Source organism: Adelges cooleyi, unplaced genomic scaffold (genome assembly GCF_023614345.1).
Source record: "Adelges cooleyi isolate 19-005CV unplaced genomic scaffold, UGA_ACOO_1.1 ACOO_flye_CR_arks_rails_tigmint_CR_PRNA_41, whole genome shotgun sequence".
NCBI classification, from domain to species: domain Eukaryota; kingdom Metazoa; phylum Arthropoda; class Insecta; order Hemiptera; family Adelgidae; genus Adelges; species Adelges cooleyi.
In genome coordinates this window covers 3,223,977-3,249,629 of record NW_026096090.1, presented here as the reverse complement: position 1 = coordinate 3,249,629, position 25,653 = coordinate 3,223,977, and the positions used below count along the sequence as shown (strand labels likewise).

General features: G+C 33.0%; 1 protein-coding gene across 2 annotated transcripts; it reads right to left on the bottom strand.

Annotated features, from left to right (window-relative positions):
* Positions 1–827: 827 nt before the first annotated feature.
* On the bottom strand, positions 828–24,919 carry LOC126841953 (uncharacterized). 2 transcript variants are annotated; one of them, XM_050578775.1, is made up of 4 exons: positions 6,158–6,176; positions 2,476–2,594; positions 2,278–2,401; positions 828–1,950 (listed from the first exon to the last, which is right to left on the bottom strand). In XM_050578775.1, exons 1-4 carry the CDS (start codon positions 6,158–6,160, stop codon positions 1,108–1,110), a joined length of 1,089 nt encoding a protein of 362 aa, XP_050434732.1. In that variant the 5' UTR covers positions 6,161–6,176; the 3' UTR covers positions 828–1,107. The 2 variants fall into 2 exon arrangements, with proteins under 2 accessions (XP_050434732.1, XP_050434733.1); XM_050578776.1 differs by lacking the exon at positions 6,158–6,176 and adding an exon at positions 24,610–24,919 and having other exon boundaries at positions 830–1,950.
* Positions 24,920–25,653: the final 734 nt, after the last annotated feature.

Sequence of the window (25,653 nt, the reverse complement as noted above, 5' to 3'; positions counted from 1 at the left end):
ATGTTATAGATTTTTTCTCTGCTATTCCCTTATACTAAATATTAACAAACAAAAAGGTTTTTATTGACAAGCCTTTTTGCCAATTGCGTAAATGTTACCTTTCCATCGATTCCGTTTTTAAACTACACACCCTACTACAAATATGTCAGAATATTTTTAAGAGAGAAGTGTTAGTGAAACGAAATTTGTTTGATACTGCTATAAATTCTTCTTACAAACTTTTACCAAAATAAGTATTTTTATTTAACTTTTTGGTGGTTTAAATAAAATATTTCTATATGAACGTGTTAAAGCTTTCGTGGATTGATATATCATTTGAAAGAGTTACGGATATATCCACGTCCCTAGTTATATGCCGATGTTTCGGACTCTGCATAGATCTCTGCAGATTTTTTTATTGGTTATTACAAAAATGTACTGTTGAGCAGCAGTCGACTCCGTGTGTCGGACAATTCTTATGAATTCTGTATAATTTTAAAGATAAACTTTTTTACTTAAAAAAAAAATGATAAAATGTTAAATATTAAAAATGAATAAACAATTATATTTATTGGAATTCCACATACACATGAAATGTCCAACTGCACTTAAAAATGGTCGAGTCCAAAAAAATCGTTGAGTCCAAAATTTACATTTTACTCATGAATTAATAAAAATAATTTTTCCCAGGTTTCAAAATTCTTGCTTTTAAATAAACCCCTACATTAAATTATTACTTAAAATGATTCTACTAAAAGAGTAAGACATAAAATTTCATTTGGCTATAATAAATTTCAATTTATTTATTCTATTTCGATAAATAACTTAAATATAATTTTCAATCAGTTGCCCTTATAGCACAATTTAATTCTAAACACCTTGTAATTAATAGGTTTGTAGTAATTAATTTAATAAAAATAATAATTATAAAATATAAATATATACCTAATAATATTGTACACAATAAGTTGTCTTAATAATTAAATATTTACAATTTTATAATTTAACACTGTAGTAAGAACAAAACTAACTCTTAGTCCTAAGTGTATAATCACAATAATAACATGTGAAACAGACAGAAATGTCTAGACACTAGTAGAGGATGGATGACCTTTCATTTAGATATAATTAGACTAAATTGTCCGGCACACCTTTGAAACCGATAGTAGTTTTTTTGAGCCTTGGCGGAGGCACAGGCTGTTCGTCGTTCTTTTCGTCTTTACCGGTTCGCAAACATGTCGACGAGGTTTCGGCTATTCTCCTCCACCACGATTTGATGGTATCGCCGGCATGGTAGAAGTACCAGTACACGAATACGAACACCACCATGATGAAGCCCAACGATAACAATATAATGGATATGACGAATACGACCACGTTGAACCCAGAAGCTTGCGGTTTGTATTTTTCCGGTCCGTCTGGTATTTCGTTGGTGTCCACAGATTCCTCTTCCGTGCTGGTGGTCATCGACGTCGTGGTGGACTTCACGGTGACGATCTCCGGCGTCGGGTACGGCGAAGTGTCCACAGTGCCGTCCCTGTCGGAAACTGACACGTCGGCGCACGCCCTAAACTCTTCTTGTGGCCCACACCCTACGGACCCGGTACCGTTAGCGCACACTCCCCAGTTGTTGCCGGCCACGTACTTCCACTGCAACACGCATTGGCTGCACGTCAGACCCTCCGGCAGCGAGTACCGCATTTCGTAAACCTTGTTCTCGGTGCCCGGATAAAACCGGGTCTCGTGGAACGTGTCGTCCGCATCCTTGGTCTTCACCCGCCGTAGCACGTACTTGTCCAGGCACGCCTGGCTGGCCACCTGTTTGGGCGCGTTGTTCGGGCACAATCTGAACTCGAAGTAACCGCGGTGGTTGGCGGTCAGCTCGACGCGCACAATGAACGGCTGGCCGATTTTGTAACGTCGCACGATAACTCCTTGGCCGTATTTGCCACCAGCTTCGTGCGGTCTCGGCTGCAAATAACATCAGAATAATCTTTGAAAACAGATCGGTACAATAAAGAATAAGAGAAAAACGGGTCTGATAACTTTAAAATATGTATAAAACCATTGCTCCGTTATTGTAAAAACAAATAACAACTAATTTTTAATGTGAAGCCCGCCCAGGCGCCCACACTACCAGGTTTGTCAGGTACCAGTTATATTACTACCAGATATATTTTGAGAACCACGGGATAGTTTTGCATTTTAATGAAAAATTAATTCGATGCCAATTTCTACCCGGGTTGTCTACTCAGGATCCCCCATCTTTTCCTGTACAGGTTAGGAATTTAGTCTTACTTGAGGGGCGTCCCACGGGTCGCCGCATATACCGCACTTGCCGCCATTCACTTGGTACTGTTTAGTGAAGCCTCCGCAATACAGTTCGTGATCATTGTAATTCGGTGGCGTGCTGAAGCCATACCTAGTTTTTTTTTTTTTTAGTAATGAAGCAACATTAGAAACAAATGACTTAAATGTTATTTTATTTTTCTTTACCTCCACATGGACGACCTGGAAGGCGGTTCGATGAGTCGGCCGTGACCGTCGGTTTCTCTGTACTCGGACGCCCATAGGATCAAGCCGACAATCAGTTTTGGTCCGAGAAGCATGGTGATCTGTGAAATAACAGTAGTAGTAACGTTTAGAAATTGCGGTCAAACGACGGGAGTTTTTGTTTTATCATTATTATTTGAAGACGAGAGAAAAATATTCTCCCGAGAAGTTTTTATTGACATAATAATAAAATCAAAACGACACCACGCGGGGATCCGACCGGATTAAACAGATTAAAGGACATCCCGTTAAAACGAGAATATACTCAAACAATATAAATATCCAACACAATATACTATATAGTGCCTGTGTTGTATGACAAATCAAAACAGCAGCTGTAAAAACAAATAATAGGTTATAGGTATACCTTTGTATTAAGCACTCGACTGTTGAGTTTTTTTTTTTTTGTTTACAAAGGAAACTTTCAGATTACGGTGTATAATAATTAGATTCAAGAATCGATTGATAATTTTGTTTTTTTTTTATAATTTTTACTATTATTAATATTTTGTAACGTCTCAATTAACATTATTGGATCTCGTGTTGCGTGCGACATCACGCGGCGGCATGTCGACTGTCTGCGGGTCGTCTGAGTATAGAAATTTGCAAATTTATCATTATATTTTTTGTGCAATTTTTAAAACTTTACTGGCTTACACGGACAAAGCGTCATCATGACACCGATTCTTTTTACACTGAATAACGACTCCGCGATTATTGTAAAGAACAGTTTTGATCTAGATTTTGCCGCGTTACCAACGATTGCTGTGGCGAGGTTACTATAATTAACAATACAATTATTTTTTGTGTATGATGATAATAATATAAGAATCAAATTGGTTAAATTTATATGAATTTTCGCGTCAACTCCTAACGTAGTTATGTAATGTTAACCGTTATAATTGAATAACACTTTGTTTAAATTCAAACCAACGAGCCAAGCATGAAAAAAAAAGAGCAACAAATTAATGATGCGCCCGAAACGCGGGACCAAGTTCACATATCTTATTATAATGAGAATAGTTTTTTTTTCTTTTACTAAAGTTAGCCTGTGCGTTTCCAGTATTTTTTACACGCATAATTATTACTTTCGGGCAATTTCTCTTAGTTTTAAAAAAAATGTATTTATTATTTAACTGTTAACTGTCCATTGTATCCATACACTTACGTTGCAGTCGCTTATAGCTTTGGCTTATTGTAAGTAGATACATTGTACATAATATTATATTCTTTGCTCGCAGGACAGAGGACTAGTGTCTACTGGGCGTTATGAAATATGATGTGTTTTGTGTAGGTAAATATATAGTAATATTATGATCTTGGCCGGCGACACTTTCTCATCCATGTGACGGTTTTTCTATAAAACGTCTTGAAAACCAATCAGCATCAAAGTAACCGTTCAAATCGTCCGGATTCTTTTTATCCTCTTATTAAACGACGACGTATAACTTGTTATGCATACCGTAACTCATACAGATCCACTCAGTACAAAAGGATGTAGATACAAAATATATAAAATGTAAATGACTGAGCATAAAAAACGGTATTGTATACACCTAGCCGATGACTGTAGTTGAAGCCTACCTATGTAATTCGTATATCTTTTAAAGGCGTACAATAATGTTCATCCTATGTGAAATTTCGTTTTAATCGCCGGGAGTACAATACCGTTGTGTAAAGTCTGTTAAGACGTTGGGTTTAATCGAACAATAATCGGATATCTTTTGGCAGGTAAAAAAATCAAGGTACATGCAAAAATGAATTCCGTGCAATTACAGTCGTGTTCCGTCATAAAACGCCAAGAATATATATTTTGATAACTTTTCATATCGATCATAATAATTATTGAACTATTATATTATACACCGTTTAGTTCCTTTACATAACATTACATAACAATCGAGCGTATTTTGTCGGTTTCCGTTCCGTTTCAAAAAAAAAATCGGTTGATACGTTTACTCGGAATAGATTTTTCAGTACAACCGTAGACATTTAATTTGTATAAAATATTCCATGCAAGCAAATATACGAGAAGACAAAATAGACAACTGCTACAGTCTACGAACTAAAACAGCTAACTAATTTACTAATTATTAATTTAACAAACGTTTAAATTCAAAATCTGCTCTATTAAAATTGTTTTATCGCGTTTAAGTGTAATAGTTTTTTAAAATTTTGTTATACAAATATTAACCATTTATTAAGAAAATAGATACATATGAAAATAGTTATGGTTTTAGGCTATAGAGAAATTAACGCTACAAAATGAAATGTTTTACATTTAAGGCTTTTTGGTGTTTTATGTTTATGTAAAAAGAAATCGTTTGAATTTCAATAGGTATTCCTTAACTCGTATGTCTTCTGTTAAATCAATAATATTAATTACTTACATTGACTGAACGTAAAATATTATTTTTAATATATTTTAGATTTAATTCGTACTTTGACGCCCGTTACAGCTATGTCACCAAACCTTTCCTATCGTGACATGATCTGTTGTGCCTTTTTCTCATATTTTTATGTTTTATATAGGAATAACTGTAGTTTAAAAAATACAATTTTTTTAACTTCTAAGTTAAAGCTTCGCCCTTCTCAACAATCGTTAATCTAGAAGAATTTTGCGATTTTTTATTTGGTCATGGTAAGTTTTTTATTAGCTCTCTCTTAAAGCTCCCACGTAAAAAACCCGAACTTAACATACATACAATTAATTAACGTTATTTATGATGTCCGTTTATTATGTATATTATGTCGAAACGAATGTTGTACATCACAAGTATGTTTGAATTTTGCTTTTGGATGCTTTCTGTTAACTGTATGGGCTGAACGTTCGTTGTCGTGATGTACCTATGTGTGCCTATTTAGTTTTGTTCACAGTGCCGATGACACTTAACATCTGTCAACCGTACTAACCATATGATTGTGAATGTGATACCCACACATGTATATATACATAACGTGTGCACTATTTTTTCTTTTTAGTAGGACATATTATTCTTGTACAATAATAAAAACATGTTTTTATTGTGTAACGACCAATGACAGCCTTAGATGGATCTGTGTAGGCCTAAAAAAAGCATCTATAATACATTATAATATCTATTAAAAAATGTAAAAAATTACATCGTTCTGTTGCGTGTATTTCAGTGTTTTGATGTAATATTAAATATAAGCACCTAAAAGTCATTTGTGATTACAAAAATGTATTATTTAAACGCAGTAAAAAAATCCATAAAGGTACCCGCGTAATCTCTTATACACCGCGTGTTCCATCGGATATCATTTTATCACCGTAGAAGACATGTCTACGCCTTAATAATAACTCAATTGTGCCCGTTGGAACATTTAAACAATATTTTTGATATTTTTTCCAAATTAAATCAGATAATTCATTTTTTGGTAATATAATTTTTAATTTATTGAAAATGTATAAATACAAAGAATTAAAATCAGTAGTTAACTATTACAGTAGTCAAATAAATTGTTTGTCATTTTTTTTTTTTTTTATAAAATGTTTAAAATTCAATTCTAATTAAAGGATTAAACAATACCACAATATGAACGTGGTTTTTATAATGTTTATAATATAAATTAAGAACCAATGTAAATGTATATTTTGATTTACCATTCTCCTTCAAGTCCCAAGGCGACCAATTGGACCATTAAGCCTAGGTACTCTCTGTCAAAAAAAAAAACTTACAAAAATAAATAACATTTTGAGTCACATTTTTTTATTTGACGCTTCTCGTTACTCATTAGTCATTAGTGATAGTGGATGTTGAACTAAATTTACAATACTCTAATTGTAGTGCACATTTTAATGAAACATTCGCAAGTCACATTCGCAGTTTTTTATAGCTATTCCATATAGGTAGGTACTAATTAGTAGTTTCCCTAAACCAGAGTAACCCCTCGAAACAATTATTAGGTCCACCCTAATTACTGTATTGTTGGACGTTGTAAATCATCATTGATTTATTTCCAGAAAATGTAGGTATTAGTACATATTAAAAGAGTTAGTTACATTTTCCATAACTACTGTTCAAAAGCGATGTCCTTCGTGCAATAGTACATAATACAGTGACTTCAGACTTTTAAAAGTAATAAACGTCTTCGCTCTACATCCAGTCAGACATTAAAAAAAAACTATACAAGTACTTCTAACTCCGTCGGTGGTATAGATTTCGCACGGTCATCATGATTATTGAGTACTTATGGGTACTTGTTTCCATTTTTGTTTTTTACCGAGTACCTAGTCATACGTTAAATTTTAACAGACTCATGTGCTCTATTCTAGCCGAGACCGAGTTCAAGACTCAAATGTACACCTATTGCATCGCAGTATATAATGTATTGGTTAGGTTTAAAAAAAAGAGGTTAACTTTTTGTTATATCTATAGAGTGTTTTTTTTTTGTATTATTACAATCGGCAGACGGCAACTATCTAACATCGTATTCTTTTATTGTTATGTATTCAAATATAAAATAAAGTTTACATTTTTTTATCGTTTCAACCACGTATTGAAGTTTTAATTCGAATACAATGCCAGTATATATGGGCAAATGTCGATGTCGACTTGTTATCTATACACGTTCTAACGGTCCACGAATATCTAAACCCAAAGTATGTTATTGTAAGTGCAATTTTACGATATGGCACGCTAACATGAACAATACTTGCATAACTCTGCGGTACAGTTACTGTCCATAATATAAATGAAATTACATTGATGGGACAACGTCCGAAATAAAATAATAACAATACTTCTATCGTATACACTATATATACGCGTCTTCAGACCGTAGCGGTTAGCATGGTTGTCTATTGAACGCGCCGTATTGTTGAGTTTTGGGTCTATTGACTTATTATAGATTCTCTGATATACCACTGATGATACATATAGTTTTTGTCGTTGTTGAGCTTACAGCATTTAGCACTTTTAATTATGGTAATGCGATTTTTGGTTGTGTTTTTAGGTAATATGAAATGTAGACATAATTATGTAGTTTAACTTCAATAATTGTCAATTTGAATAAAGTATATATAGGTTTTATTTTTTAAATAAACACTGTACGATAATTAATATTGATAATAGTAGTCAGTAAAAAGCGCACTAAGCTTGCAAACAGTCTAAACCTGGCTAGGCTGGGTAGACTACAAAAAACATGTAAAAAAGTGCAATATATATATATTTTTTTGTATTCTTTTTCTGGCTACTGGTCTATGAAATGTCCGCACTGAAGCATTGTAGCTTCCTGGATATAGAATAGTAATTTTATATTATATCGGGAAAGGTAAAAATGTATAATTTACCAATACGGATGAATAAACAAGATGTCACGTCATTATCCGGTTTCAATCCGACAAGGACACCAAGCAGAGTTTACGGTCATCGATTCTATTATAATTTTTTTTAAGCAGTAATTATTTTAAGCTCGGGTTACCACTTGGAAAAAAATGGTACACTCTCTTATTAATGCGAATAGGACGTAACGTATAATTATAACATACATGTATCCTATGCGGTATTTATAATATATATATTATAATTGACTTTTAAGGGAGGCAATGCATCAATGTACTGGGTAATATCTATTGTCCGTTCCAATGCTATTGGTGCCATTTCCACACGCAGCGCGAGTGACGCGGAGCAAGCTTCACTGGATACTTATTAAATTTAAGTACCTACAATTATGATTAATTGACAGTTATCCGGGGCATACAGAATGTATTATTATAAGTATACAATGATAATATAATTAATAAGAGTTACGCCATGTGGATTTGCACACATCCGACGACGGCGACGCTGTTGAATGTTAACTCACGAACTGCAGTGTAATAAATAATAATAATAATAATATATAATACAATTATTACTCGGTCGAATGTCGATAATGCGATTGGATAATTTACGTTATGTACACATTACACAAATATAATAACAATATTATGATCATAATACAATTATTGTCTGGCAGGATTTTTTTTGCGGGGTGCTGCCATTAACACAGCCGTCGTTTTGCAATCGTCTTGTGCGCATAAGCAAGTGTACGTACACGGTACATTCAATAACAGCTATACTTTCTTGTAGCTCCTTTATAAAAATTACTTCAAATATTATTACTATACACCGACACTGTGTTATAATAATATCATTATCGGCGATAATTTATCGCGCTAATCGAATTATACCGAGGGTTTGTTTAATTTTTTTTTACCTATCCGTCTCACGCTTTGTTTCTTGGCGGTCACGCACGGATCGGACTATACCATCTAATTTAGATAATGAATAATGATAATGGCTATTGCGATAATTCGGGGTGTCTGTAATACATACACCCGGCACGTATAAACAATGATACTATTATGTATAATTATGTTGTGTTGTGTTCACACGTCGTTATATTCGACAACAATAATTATACTAGTATTACACTAAACAAACGACGAAATCACAAATTTAAGTACTTAACCGCGGTACACTTTCTTTACTGTAGTCCTCGCCGACGTTCGGTAGGTAGGAACTAGGATTGTATAGTTATATTGTTATGTCCTGTCTGTCGGTGTCGTCCCGACCGTGTGAGCTTGATTTTTTTCCGCACACCGCATTAGGGTCTACTTACCATTGCTACTTACTTCTGTATTAATTTACCAGTCATGATCGGCCAGATCGACGACTCGGAGGTGCGCTTTCACCGGGATTGCGGTTTCCCAGGTATAATATTATGTTTCCTCGAAGAAAGGACTCTAGTGTGGGGTCACCTCTATCTTACCACCGACAGCTATAGCAACACTCGTGCGTAACGGGCGCGTGCTCTATTCAAATAGTAATCGTATTGTCTGTACATAAACGAGCGCGTTCTCATTATATTATGGTCGAATGTCGTTCAAGCCGGATTCTCAAAGTTCCGGTTGTCTTTGCAAAAATATCACCTACGGAACCTTTACGGGCAAGTTATACGCTAAAACTTATTAGCGACCACCATTGGTATTTTGCTCTTCGGAATATCTCTATTTTTCACGAAACCGATCAGCTACATACGCTTTAATTTTTCTCTTATACAAGCTGTCCAAAAGCATAGTATTTCAATATGTACAACGTACGTGTCGCTCTGCGATGCGTTGGTAAAAAAATAACTGATCAATGTAGTACAAGGTTAAATTGGGCAACCCCGTTAGGTTTTTTTTTTTTTTTACAGTTTTACTCAGTTCTTTATGCCGTTGCCTGTGTAAAATATGATTACCGATCAGACACATTCGTAACGCCCGATCGATTATTCTGAGGCCTAAGCCGCACAGTAACGACATAATAGTGTGTATCAGTATAATATGTAAGTAACAATTATTTGGGATTCGCGTGACACTGTTGTACGAGACACGCCGCTTTCACAGGCCCGATCACTATGCACATTATTACACAGGCACGTGTTCATATACTCACCTACGCACACATCTGGCATCTAATTGCACGTGACGATTTTTTTATTTCATTGAAAATCAAAAATTGGCTACAAACATTAACGGCGGTCATTAGGTGTTGCATGTAGGGAAAAAACAGGTCAACGGCTTCACGTAGATGTTCATTAAGAGTAACCCGATAGGTAGGTATAATTTCGTTAAAAGAATAAAATCGTCGCTTTGACGTCGGCCGCACGCGGTAGCTGCGTGTACTATCTTTTATTAGGTATTTTGCAAAGAATTCTTTTTATCTTTACAGCGAAATAGTTCAGTGATTCCCGATGGATGTGGAGTAATAGAGGTTGACAACTGAAGTAAAATTAAAATACCTTCTCAGCATATCGTCAAAGTGAAAAAACTATTGCCGACCGAAGTCGAGGACGATCATAGCGAAGCTGTTTTCCTACTAATTTCAAGAAAAGAAAATTGATCAATATAACATATCATCGAATTACGTGCATATTAAATATACTGTTGTACCTAGTGACAAATACTCGTATGTTTTGTTTTTCTGGAATTGCTATTATAAAATTGTTATAGTATTTGACAAAAAGTTTAACAAAATATTATCTAAGAAAAGTAAAAGGTATATGATTAAGTTTTGAGAAAAATTGTTAAATATTGCAGCATAGTTGAATCCTATAGATGAACTATCTGAAACAATATCGTTTGAAAGTAGGTAGATAAAATTGCGTGACGTAGGGGTACATAGACAACTAATTTGATGGACCTAATAGTAATAATATAATAACATCATTATTATGTCTGATTATAATTGCAACAAAAATGGGAAACGTATGAAAATGACGGAAATAAACCTCATCTCGGCTCTGTCCAAATCTACAATTGTTATATTTTCTAAATCGAAATAGAGTACGGAAACTGTGAAGTATCATAATAGTAATTGTAGGTCATTTCTACTTGAATCGACAAAAAATGTTTTCTAGATGTATTTTTAACATTTTTAAATAACCATATTTAGTACATTATTATTTATTGTGTTTCTTTTACCTGGGTACACGCATATCCAACAAGATGGTACAATATAATATTATATTATAAGTAATGATTAGATGTGATTTCTTGTACTTGCACAATAATATCATTACTATGTTACGGCAATGTGTTTTTTTTTTTTTACAAAAAGTTATCGAATCATTACATTTTTTACTTGATAAAATTAATATAAATTTCAATTTTACGATTTTCAGTAATTGCGACATCGTTGTGACGTTATCCGAAGAAAAGCGGCTGGATACACAAATTTTTAACAGTAACGGCAACGCTGTTGCTTGTTATGGATTTTCTTTCTGTAGAAAAAAAATCACTTTGCGCATTAGATAAGGTTAATGTTTACCTAGTATAATGCCTGTATAGAAATCGCCTCTCAGCACCAATTTGTATTGATACAAGCCATTATTATAATATTGTGTGTGCATAGAGTGAAATTTGAATTACGCAACTAATTAGAACACACACGCGCGTCGATGATCTGAACATAATAATACACGATGTCTGGTGCTTGGAATGTAAGTTCCGGAAAACAAGTTCATACGATACCTGGTTTTGACGTCGGCGAAGTTTATAATATCTACGTATTAATAATATGCGTTAAAATGAGAAAGTTGTTTTTAAATTGCATAATTTTAATTGGCACGAGACACTTTTTCACCAATATCAAATTATAATAATATGTATTTTGGTTGTACTTGCATTAATGTCGTGTCTGTTTCAATTTACCCGTTTAAGTATTACCCGAATTCAAACTCAAACCCCCTAATAAAACGCATGCACACGGCCAATGTCCCTGACGACCCTCCACGCAGACTAAAGCGTAACTGGAGTAGAGACTTACTAACATAAAATAAACAACTTATAACCTAACCCAACTTACTATAGAGGTGTTACCAATGGGTAGCTTCCTTTTCAAGATATACATGCCCTGTTATAGTTTAGATAAAAAAAAAACTTATTGTACATACATATTTGTATAGATTGTTTTTGTAATAAATAAAAAAAAAAAAAAGTATTACCCGAGTTGTATAACAAATAATAATAATTTCATGTTAAACTAATATTGTGGCTACGTTCATAAAAGCATTACCGTTGACTTACTTACGGTTACGATTTTTTCATTCCTGAAGATATAACCGGGAGAATCAGATCTGATTTGGGTTAGTGCAAGGACTAATGTACCGACATGTCGAATGAGCTTAAAAGTTTTGATATTTTGCTGTTTGTTACTATAACGTGTTTATAGCTTGGCTTAAAATTAATTAGTGTATTGCATTGGCGTCAACCATGACTATTCAAGGTATGGTTTGCAAGCAGTCAAGCACGTTTTAAATTGGTTGTTTCTTTTACGAACAATAATTATACTTTTTTTGTTTTTGTTTTGAAAGTATTTTTTTTATTAAAATTAAACATATACAGCGATAACGTAGACGAGTTTTTCTCAGACACCATTTAAGATATAATCATGACGAAACAAAACGTTTTTCCCAAGGTAATGAGCCCAAAGCCGTTGAAAAGAAGTGCATAATTAAAACACACCAATTGTAATAGAGCGAGCCACGGCGGAAAGTAGTAAACTGCGTGCGAAAGTCTTTTTTCAAATCAATAAAATATATTCATCCGTTAGTCGTTTAAAAATACAAAAAACCATTGTTTTACGCAGTTGAAAAGCAACTGCAGTACAATCGCCCTACAAAATCAGTTGGAAAAAAAAAGTCTGAGGTTCGTAAAAAATACCAATAATGGCTAGCGTTTCGCTGTTTTGTATATAAGCATACATAGAACATATACTTCTTATTGCTTTAACTTAACGGTCCACAAGAGAATGGCTTCCGCCAACGGATTTGTTAGTGGGCGGTGACCGCTATCGTGTCGTCGGCTTAACCTACACAGTACACGGTTAAACGAGTCGACATAAGAAAAAACCGTCTACCATACAAACAATAGATCCACGGCAGTGTTTTTTTTTTTAATTACCCGTACGAGCAGGTAGCATACAACTGAACTTAATACAACATACAGTAGTAATTGAAATACACAAGGAATTAGCAGTATTGCTATAACTACTAATGTTTTGGATTCTAAGCAAAATTATATTTTTCCATCCAAGTATTTTGTTTTACATTGAAAGTGAATCCGTTTCAGCTAACGTCGCTTGACCTATATAATCATACATGTATGTAATATATTATGTACATATATTTTAATATTTATTATTACGCGTAAATTTAAATGTATCATTGTTTTTCCCTACGGTGTAAAAACTTTCCAAACAGACCACTTTACTCACAAGTCGGCATGCAGTTTCTTCGACTTCCACGGTTTCGGTCGAAAGTCCTACACGACTTCCCCACCTACGCAATAATTACATTTATCCGGTCCACTTCTACAGCCGTTATTTTTGTGCTAACTAAATTCATAAATTATTATTAAGTAAATATAAATATACAGAGTTACAAAGTGTTAATCCGGTCACTAGAATTATCGACCGTGACCAAATGCACAACGATAGCAGCTATCCGTGATCCATCATCCAAGACACGCACAATACTAACATTATGATTTATGCTATAAAGGTAAAACGAGTACAATCCGAGTAATGAACAAAATATGAAATACACGTCTATTGTCTGTTGCTCGATGGGTTATATCGGTTCAGCATATGAGATTTTATCATAAAAAATACACGATACAAACCAATCGTATTGTTTTTATTTTACTTAGTTATAACGACCAACTAACGTATTGCGTGCAATACACCGTTTTAGTTGACCTAAGAATGTAAAAATGATTTTGCTGAACGCCGACTACAGTTTTTGTAAAAACATGGTTCGAGACCACAGTCCACGATCGAATGTCGAAGCAGGGTATTTAGGTTTCATTTCTCATTTCATAGCTGTCTGTAAAAAAAAGACCTTGAATGGCTAGATATTGCAACTAACGAGTTCACGGCAGCGGCGATACAGTTACGAGAAAAAGAGACGTTTTAATATACGTCTATAGGTTTTTCTATAGGCACCAAAGAGCTTGCAGAGATCATGGAATGGAAAAATATAGCACGAAAACATGTGCTCACGTTCTCAAAAATAGTATACCGAATATAAATATTAAATCATATACATATATATATATATATATATATATATAGCAAATACCAATATACTTGTACATACATACCTACATATATATTATATCTGTATGAATTTCAACAACAACAATAATAATATAATAGAAGGTAACAAGCTATGACGATGAATGGAAATACAAGACCGTGGTTCGCCAGTAAAACTGTAGCATAGAGACACGTTTGAAAATTACATTATTTTTGTAACTATCCAGTCAACGACCTATTTTGATGTTTATTTGAAATAGTGATATTTGTTTAATCTCCATATCGCACACGAATTTATCGTTTACTTTTTCGCTGTTTTATAGTTGAAATCCGTTTTTTTTGGGGGGGGGGAGGGAAGTATTATGACAAACTGCCCCCTTCTCGCGGCTCGCCGATAATAATTAGAGCTGTTCGTTTGTGCAAGACAAACAAACAAATAGCTATACATTTTAAGAAAGTTTGAAACTAGAACAAAGCTACTTCATTTTGTAGAGATTAGAAATAAAATATACACGGTATACGATGTCAGGGTGAGCGCCTGTGGCAGTGACTGGATATATTTTGATTAACTAGTGTAGTTTTATTAGTAAATATAGTCAATGGCTTGTTATATAGACATAATAGTTAAGAAAATTAGCATTATTAAATGAAAAAATGATATAGCTGCAACATTTCAACTTAATCGACTAAAAAAAAATATTGTTTTGTTATCAAAACTTATAACAGTTTGAATACCTAATAACTTGTGTAACTAATTATTTTTTCTTGTTTTTTAGCATTGGTTTTACTCGTTTTAATTCTACTAATAATCAAATACCTATCAATATTAGGACTTTGCTGTCATATATTGTTAAAATAAATGTTACTTATAAATTTGGAAATATTCGGAAATTTATGGTGACAAAAAGAAAATGCTACGTTTTAATTGAATACGTCAGACTCTTAAGTTGATATTTACTAAATGCTTATTTTATTATATAATCTGGTGTAATAAAAAAATATTTTTATTAAACAAGTACACTTATTTGGAAATTTAAATGATACTTAAAATTAATTGTTTTTTATTAGAACATTGTAATTACAATTAGTCGCAACCATAGGCGTGCACAGACATAAGTTTCAGGTACAGAATACAATTTGACCGGCTCATTTCAATGTGAGCCAGTACTTAAATACTTAAGTACTTAATACTTAAATATGTGTCTTTTACAAAATTGAGACTCTCGACGTTTACATAAATAAGTAAGTGATAATAAGTAAGTACTATTAAACAACATATCCAGTTTGACAGAAAAAATTAATTAACGTTTTATTACTGGGAAAATTTTAGAAGACAGCATAGATAACACGCTGAAAACTTTAAAGAATTAAAGATTTTGGAGAGACAATTTAAATTTAAATTGAATTTATATAAAATAGCTGCTGTCGTATTATCGTCGGCGATTAGTTACAAATACACCTTTATAAGATACATAATATAAAGTTGTTAAAATAATAATATTAGACGCAATTAATATAGTTGTAAAACATAATTTGACAGTACAAAAAACGTTTAGATTTTTTTTTATAATTTATAGCCCGGATCGGTTGTAATATCGGCGTTCCGCTTGTTTCGCGTTTGATAATATAAATTATATTATTATTTAATGTATTGAAACCGCGTGATCGACAATAAATCCTGCACTTTACGGGTTGCGGGTACAATATCATATTAATTAAAATGAAAAACCGCGATAGTCGTATTCATCAGGTTAATGTCCCGGAAACGCAAAATAATATTTCGTTTCTCGTCTCCTTTAAGATTTTTCTAAACATTTTTTTTTTTTATTAACATGGACTACACGCGCATTTTTACCGCAAACCGATTCGATGCGGCAGTTTTCGGCAATTGTCCGGCAGCTTCGTTTGAGACACGACACTGCGGGAAGTTGAATAATAGACATAAGACATTTTTTAATATTGTCGTCTTGAGTTAAACGCGAACATCCGACAGCAGTTGTTACTTGTTACGCACTTGGTCTCCGCCGCGCAGATACGCGATTTGCTGGCGATTGATTTTCGAAATTGCTGTTTTACCTATATTATAAAATACCCCAGGACTACCGGTGGGTGTGAAAAGACACTAAGAAGAACTCACCAAAATGCACCGACAATCGTTTTCGTCTCGTGCAGTGGACGGAAAACATTCGTCCTTGAAGCACTGCACTTATTATAAATTATCATAAAACACCGGAAAATTTGTTCCTTTTTCTCCAGTCGTTAAAATTCGTTTTAAAGAAAATAATATTATTGTATTATATTGACAATTTACCATCCGCGATGCACATCGTATAAAATATATCATATTATGATATGTGTGAATAATTTTAGTTTTCACGTGTTATCAGAATAATTATCTTACCATCTTACCGCGATTAATAACTGGAGTTTTTTTTCATACGGATGTATGATTTTCACCCAAAAAAGACAAGTAGGGTAAATGGAAAATAAAAGTAAGTACCTAAATCTGCGAATAAAAAATAGGCCCACAGGAAAAAAGTTATCGTGTTTTCAGACACAATAAAAAACGCAGCATTGTAGAATTTATACCTTCTCAGCGATCGCATAGAAGCTAAAGTATGTAAGTATTGTACATTATTTATTTTTGTGATTGAAGGTTTATTTAAATATTTCATTATTTTAATTCTTTACCACACAAATGTTGTTAAAGTTTTCCTATATTTAATTTTTTAAATTATTATAATTCTATCTCGGGCTATGTTCGTTTCTATCTAATGTGTTATGTTAGTTTTGAATAAGGTTTTTTTTTAGACGAATGTTTATATCAAAGCATAATTTATTATGCTCGAGGTGGACTTAGTGAAATTGCAGCTACAACACTCTCCGAATAGAAAACACACGGGAATGATTTTATTTTTAATCACATACTTTCGTTTTAAATGCATAATTCTGATTTATTTTACGTAACTATTTTATTTGACTTTCAGTATTATTAAATATTATTTTATTATTCTAAGCGCGTTCTTCGGAATGCAGTGCATAAGCGGTGCGCGTTTTATAATAATAATTGAAGTATTAAAACGTCTGAACGGCATCGTGCAAGTACAGGCATAATTAGTATTGTACAAAAAATAAAATATGTGATAGACGTACAATATACTGTGTGCAATACAAGCGTGTATTCAGTATTAGCCAAAGTTAAGGGAACCGCATATTACGGGTCTCGTTGAACAATCGCTATGACAGTTTGAGGGCAAATCGTGTACGAAATAGTGGGACACCGGACAAGATTAGATAGCTAACTATATTATAATACTTTTTACTACTATACGCCCATAGTACAACAGTTTTGTTCCCACAACAAAGGCGAATGCTACTCCTAACGTAATATCTTAACAAAACATTGTAAAACTCAATTCTAGTAGAAAAGTGATGTACCAGTCTTCAAAAAATAATGCATTCGATTTCATATTCAATGCCAAACTAAGTTTCACGTATAATATCTAAATGTTTAAATGTTAAGAGTAATTATGACAATGTATATTTTATCTGCACTCTGTTAAAAAAAAAAAACGGTAACTTAAATTATATCATATTATGTAAGGTACCTATTATTGTGCATTAGGTTACGCTATACTACTTGTTCATGTAGGCCTTATATTAGTATGTGTATACAACTTGAATATCATGAGTGTATGGGTCGAAAACGTACCGTCAATAGATGGGTTCCACCTTATTTTTGTTTTAATGTCTATACTCTACTTAATTTAATGGATTGTTATTATTCCTTAAAACGACAACTGATCGAAAAAAGCCGACAGCAATTCATTGGATCACCCTTGTTCGAGAGAGCTTAGATGAAACACATAACCGAGCCGAAGATAGACTCTGCATCGGGTCCGACCAATTAGTAATTACGGATATACTCATAAAAAATATACATACAATTAAAGTTCTTATTATTACTTTTTTTTTAAAAATAAGGTTATTGTTTGCGTGGGAATAACACATATTATGCGAATTATGGTTCTCTCTTTGACCTCCGATTAGGGGTTTCGATACGGCGGGTCTTGAACGTGAGTTGCTTTAATAAATAAAAGTATATAAAACTTATGGCTATGACAGAGGTCATTATTATAATATGATATAAGCGAAGTATAAAGATTAAGTTTTTAATGAATTCTTGTCCAAGGTCTCGGGTTCATATTTCCATTAGCATCAGCACTCAGCAGTGTTTAGTGTGGTTTTGTACAACGTGGTCAATGAATGGTTGGGCAGTTATTATTATGCGTGCGGTAACAACTAACAAGTGCTTAATCGGAGGTCAAGTTCGGTTCTGCGCAGGAGGTGGAGCGGGCGTAGGAGTTTGCTGAAATGTATGGTTTTGGTTATAATAAACGGGCGTGGACCCCGTCGTATCCAGAGGCGTATTGGCCTCTTGGCAGACCACGAAAGGCAGGACAATGCACTGGCGTATCAATTTGCATAAGAACATAATTACAAATACAATTATGATTATCCTAAATTAATATAAGGTTGGCCACATCCGAAAAACTAAAATACACTGTACACGTCGTTTAAAATACATGTTAATTACCTGCTACTGTAATAATATTGTCATTGTCGTTAATTATTCGTCTGTATACAAATCTTGAGTGCACAGCGACCCAGATGGTGTACAATTTAACGATGGAAACATTGTAAATAGATCATTAGGTTTAAATTATTAAACGGCGTTCAAGGCATACTGCAAGTTGTCAATTTTATAATATTTATTCCCAAACAAAAAAAAAAACACCAAATTATTTTTTCATACACACAGTTTGCCATTTTGAAAGTAAGATCTTACGATAACGGAAAGCTGGTTTGTTGAGGTAGTACATGAACAATTTAATAGCTAGTTCTTTTTTTGTTCATTGTCCGATACGTATGTAGTGTACAATTAAGGTTACCTATTCATTTTACAGGTAAATCCTTGGAGTAGTAGGTAATCAACGAGCTCTAGGACAAGATGAACATTATATTTTTGCTTTAATTCGGTTAGCTACCAGCGTTGGAAAATACAAAACTATGAAATAAAAACTCCAAAATAATTAAACAGTTATTCGAAGCCGGAGTTCGTTTCGCTCGATAACAATACATAAATGTATGTCTATTATGCTTAATATATATGTATTATATATAATATAATACGTTCTTCGACTTATTATTTTAAATTTTCGTCGAAAGTGTGCGTTAGAAAATGCAATATTATACTGATCAATGCGTTAATAAAAATAATATCTTTTTAGAATATGCTAACTAATGGCGAATAATGAACAATATCATTAAATTGAATCGCATCATACAGGCATCCGACGGATAGATACACCATATTATACTGTCTCTGGAACGTCCAGAGTAAGAGAGCCAAAAAATACAAACAAAGAGCGTATTTGACATTTTAAAAATTGCATTTTCAGGTAGTTTCCTTTTGGAGGCTGTAAGATGTGTGTGTCCGTTGGCATAGACGGTATTCGGTTGTTAACAAAGAGCATTTCCCCGATCACCTCTCCAGTCTAATTAAGCGTAGATACCGTAGTGACTAGTTGATAGATTCTAATCGCATTTAACCTATATACTTATTTATAAATGATCAATTAAATTCGCAGATGTGGCGTTTATTCACAACCAAAATTCCAACGAAAACCTCAATCAAGTTGAATGAAAAGAAAGTGACTGCCACCGAAATGTCGCACGCTTATCAACGCGTACCGGTCGTATATAGACGCTGTTGTTTTAGAACGTTTTCTTTTGAATATTTTATTCTACAATTTTTGGAGGTACGATCTTTCTCGCGGCCTCTCTAATGACCAATTACGGGCCAGGTTATCTGGGTCTCTTCACAATACGATCTGTGTAGCCGTTACTGTTTCGAGCTACACGGTTTTCATTTTCACACCGTTATGATTATCATCATTATCAACAAACTTAAATATATATATATATATATATATTATTCTTAATGAACGGTATATAATACCATAATAGTATATAGTAGGTGTATACTATATAGATACTATGGTCAATGCACTAATGACTGGCATATTACATTACATATGTATATACGATCAAAAAAGGAATAATAATAGTGTAGAAATGTAAATAAATAATACTATATTTATATATTATTATAGAGAAATAATTATTATTTTCGAATTTGTAATACATTAGATAATATTGGCAGTGGTGAAACATAGGTTTTTCTAGACACACATTACGAACAATAATTGAGGGCTTCAATGCGAAACGAACCTTTTCCAATTTCTACGTTTTCAGTAGAGCAAGTTTTCTGATTTTGGGGGGATATTTTACGTCACAGTCAATATCTGATGTTGTAAGAAGATAAAATACATTTTATTTAAATTTAAATATTGTAAAATTTTAATAACACACGTGGCACAAATGTTATTCTAAATTACATTATTTAACACATTTTTCGTACGAGAACAAAAGATACTCGAGTTGAGGTTTAAGTATGTAATTACTGAAAATATTAATTCAGATTTTCTATAAATACTCATTTAGGCAACTAATAACTTTAATAAAGACTAAGTATATCACAGTGTAAGCTATAAGTTATAACAAAGAAAACAATTTGTTAATAAAATAAAATTGATCATCATTATCATGTTATTAAAAACTCGTTATTGCTAACTTTGTCATTGTGAATCTTATAGGTGTGGTATTCTATTATGTTCTATAGAAGATATGACCGAGGAACTCGCAATCGAATACTTTTTTGTTGTTTGTATTGTTAATTATTATAATTTTAATATTATACGAACCATGGTGAGCCAATCTGTTAAAATGCATTTATTATTGTTACTTATGGATCGAATACTAATTGTGTAAGGTCTGATCAAAGCTATTATCTCCAAAAATATCTAACATTTTATTGATTAAGCTGGAAAGACTGTAAGTTAAGTGTTAGAAAAACATGAACCATTCTCGATCTCTTAGCGCGTGTACTATAAATACATTTTAGTGTTAGTTTACTTGTCACACACAGTAGTAAGATTTTTGTAGTTGAACTATAGGTCATAGGAACTATTAGGCTCGAAAGTCAAGGTGTTAACACAGAAAGCTATTTCCACCAATTAACGTCAGTTTACTTCATCAGATAAATTCGTAAAACGTTACATAAGTAGGTCCAGCAAAAAAAGATTTTCGAAAGGATTAAAAAAAAAAAACAATTATAAATCACTCGGACCGGATATAAAATAAAATAAAATAGATACAGTAAACATTAATCTTGATTGCGTAATATTTTAATGATAGTTTTAGTAACAATAATAATTAACTTTATTTTATATTGTCAGCACCATCTGAAACACACTCGAATCGTCCTAAAAATGTTGCTCAAGTTACTTGAGCTATTATATTATTAAAGTTTATACAAAATCGTATTCTAGTATCAATTTCTGCACCTTATAGATATAGCATACCTATGGTAAATACTTTACAAACACCATGTACTCCAACCACCAATTCGCAGCCCAGCTCGGAATAGGATTGCGACACAACTATAACACGGGTTAACAGTTGTCCTCTATCAAGCTAATAAATAATTGTACACAATCACATGCATTTCGGTTATAAATTCTGCAATTTCACGTATTTCGTTAATGTTTGAATGTGTATGTAGATATATATATAATGTATAAACACAAATCAGACAATAGGAAAACCGAGTTGACACATAATAACATATACTACTGTCTAGTGGGCTACCTATATAGTATTGTATCGCGAACATGACCTTCGCGGTCGTTGCATCGTTACACGTAAAAACAAAAGGGTAATAATGTGATGTATTGTACGTATATTCGGCTTTTAACATTGGTAATATTAAAAAACGAAAAAATAAACGGCTATGCCGGTCGGCCGCTGCCACTGATCTTTATCCGGTGTGGGCTACCTATTTCTAACTATAAAAATATTATTATGATGATCTGTAGGCTGTACGTGCTACTGAATAATAAAATATATAAAAATGAAGACCATTATGCGCTTTATCCATTTTCCTTGATGTACAACCGTGACAACTCGGTTTAACATGTTTATGATGATGTGGTGTTGATTTCATTTTTTTGTCCTGTATCTTTTTTTCACAATTGAAATATTAATAATGCGCGAAAAATCGAGGTTAGACGTGGTGCAGATGGCGAGGTTAACACTTTACAGACCTGTATAACCCGAGGTGGAAGAGCTACGGCGAGGGAGAGTTGCATTCGACCTAGAATTGTACCAGGAGAAAATGTATTTGCATGTAAAAAACAGCAAAACGCCGCGCCGTAGAGCGATAATTATTAATCCGTTAAATTATGTTGCCCATTGGCCATTGCCATTCAGATTAACGGATTTGTATGTATACATAATACAATATTAGATTTCCATTTGTATTTACATTGCGATTTCACGCTTATGATCGATTGTAGCATATTTATCCAATTCAATAAAACTATATTAGTAAGAAGTACCTACCTACTCGCTTTCTATCGGGAAATCGCTGAAATCTGATTAGGGTTGAGTTTTACCGGCATTTATATAAGTATTATAAACATTCGGAGAGGGAAAAATTCAAGAATTAGCGCGCAAGATACATATACAGGTACGGAGGTTTATAATTTATTATTGTAGTGCGTGCGTGAAATACGTTTCTCCAATTGACCCAACTTGTAAGGTTGCTGTAAGTATTGATCAAGGTAGCAAAAACGTTTACTTTACACACAAAACTAATTTTAAACGGTCAATGTTTATTGTTTCGAAATAATAATACGATAACTTTTTAACTTATCACGGCGAACGCAGAATAAAACTAGGTACGGCATGATTAACTAAATCATGTACCAACTAGGTACATTCATACGAATATTTGTTCATACCTTTTTTTAAAGTCCTGCATTTATTAGCTATAGCATTATACTATATTATTAATTGAAGAAACCCGTAAATCCTAATAATTTGAGGTGCAAAACAAAAAAAAACTTTCTACTCCCCCTTTACCACTTTACTGTGTTAATATAAGTGCATGTGGTTAGTTAACGTTTAATGTCTACAGTCTATGATAGATATTGTAAACCTAATTCATTATTGTTAGTAAATCGTGGATTTATATTTATTTATCTTAAACTAACTAGAATATGTATACTTATATGTGAGCTACGAACATATTCTTGTAATATTTATTATTTTATAATACCATTCAAATTAAAAAAAAACATATATACCTAGTTCATTTACTTTTACAATAAAAGTAACTAGTAATACATATAAATTTCTAAGATTACAAAATAATTATCAATTAACACTCTTTTAAAACAATTACTAAATTATGAAATGTTAAGTACGTAAACGTAAAGTACGTTAACGTATGTTAATCATACGTATCCAAAATCGTACCCATTATAATATATTAAGTCAATTATTATTTATTTTCTTATACAATAATCTACCCTATTACTTTTTATCAATATTTTAAAATGCAATTTAAAAATTGATCACTTATGTAGTTTACACTTAACATACGCTTAGTACTACCAGGGGAAATAAATCCCGCCCCTGTAGCAGTTAGTTCAACCAACAATAATAACTCATAGTCTATCATTAATTTATATAGTCATATATAAAATGGTTATGTGAATTTTAATAAACAATTAAGACTTATTTATGTTAAAGTAAACGACAGGCACCTATAATATTGTTTGATATTTTGACGTATAATGGAATTTATACATAATATAGTGGCACTGTAGCGTAACCATAAATATTCTTCAGGAAGAAGGGAGACATAATACCACTACAGTGACAAACTATTTTTGCACTGACAAGTGTACAACAAAAGGATCCTATTAATAATAATAATAATTTTAATTTCGGAAGGGTTTTAATTTACCACCCTATGTCCCTCTGGAAATAGTCAAAGAAAGCTCAAATCTATAAGGTAGTTTTATTAAAGGAAGCTACATAAAACTATAGGATTTAATTTCCGCTCAAATCAGATTTCTATTGTTCTTAGTAAAAAACGTATTCACACGAATTAGTTGGATAATACATAATAGGATGAGGAGCGTGTATCCGCAATGTTTAGAACAGGAAGAAGCATTATTGTCAGAAGATAAAAAAAAACCTGTCATAAAATTTTACTCCTACAAATGATATCTTCACTACCTAATGGTTTTTATTCGTGACCATATGAACGGACCGGAGAGGTCAATACAACGTCTCGAACACTGACGAGTTAATGGATACTTTTTTTAAAGTCGTACGCCGTTATTATTATTTAAGTTTTTTTATACACAGTATCATGTTAAATATTATTGTGTTAAGTATGTTTTAAATGCCGACGTGAAAATAGACATCTCCATTATATTTCATACTGACCAGACGACCTCAGCGCGGATATTTTAAAGTCTATAAGTGAATAAATAGTATAGTATTTCCTTACTTCTTCGGTAAGTCTTCACTGTAGAACAGCCGTGAACAATGCCATGACTGTATCGGCCCGATAACGTTTGACCATCGGTAAGCACAAGTGTTTGGCCGCTTAGGTACAATATTAGTATTATCCGCAAACTACCGAAAAGTCGAAACAATTAAATTTTTTTAACGTTCTACCGGCGAATCAAAACACGTTTGTAAACAAAACAAAATTTATATCTATTACTTTCAAGAACAAGTACCCGAACGCACGTCTAACCGTCTACGGTTTCGGACGAGTTACTGAAGCACAGTGCACACGGACACGTTCTCCAGTCGACCGGGTAACGGTAACAGGCGTCTAGTATAACTCTTTCACTTTGCCCCCGTCGCATCTATCGAACCGGCCGAGACGCGGCACACACTTTGATTTTGTTTTTTTTTTTTTTGTACAATCAAAACTCAAAAGTGGTTTTATAGTTTTTCGTCCATCTTCTTCGCCGTAAAATTTAACGTCCTACGGTTTCATTAAATCTACTATAAATGAGTGTCTTCTCTTGTTTATGGAAATCAATAATCATAATATGTCTTCTACGACCGGGTCGAGTAATTATTGTATCTCTTTATCGATAAATTATTATTTAAATTAAAATTTTTGCGAGTTCTCTAATACTTTTCGATATTTCAATTAAAAAAAATAATAACACCGTCAATCATCTCTGATTATACTAATGTCATCGTTTGATTTCCTAATTGTAACTTACATGTTATATGACGGTTTTTGGTATTTAAAATATTAATAAGTAATGAAAAGTGTATTGAACAAAATTAAATCTTATGTAAATTTAAATCTTCTTCTTGGCATTCTACGCATTATTTAGGTCCATAGTCGACTACCAGCTACCTTCAACTATCCCTATCGTTTTCTAACTGTTCTCCATTTTTTAACGGGATCTCCTAATTGGAATAAGTCCTTGGCGATCCTATTTCTCAAGCGTTGCCTGGGCCGTCCTCTTGGCCGTGTTTTGTGTTTGGACTCTATGTTTTAATACAAATTAAATATTCGCTATTC

Bases quoted from the DNA above. Each gene is read 5' to 3' on its own strand.
- LOC126841953 (XM_050578775.1), bottom strand. The intron at 2,402-2,475 runs GTAAAGAAAAAT...AAAAAAAACTAG, and splicing joins TCCAGGTCGTCCATGTGGAG to GTATGGCTTCAGCACGCCAC. The intron at 1,951-2,277 runs GTAAGACTAAAT...TGTTATTTGCAG, and splicing joins ACCCGTGGGACGCCCCTCAA to CCGAGACCGCACGAAGCTGG.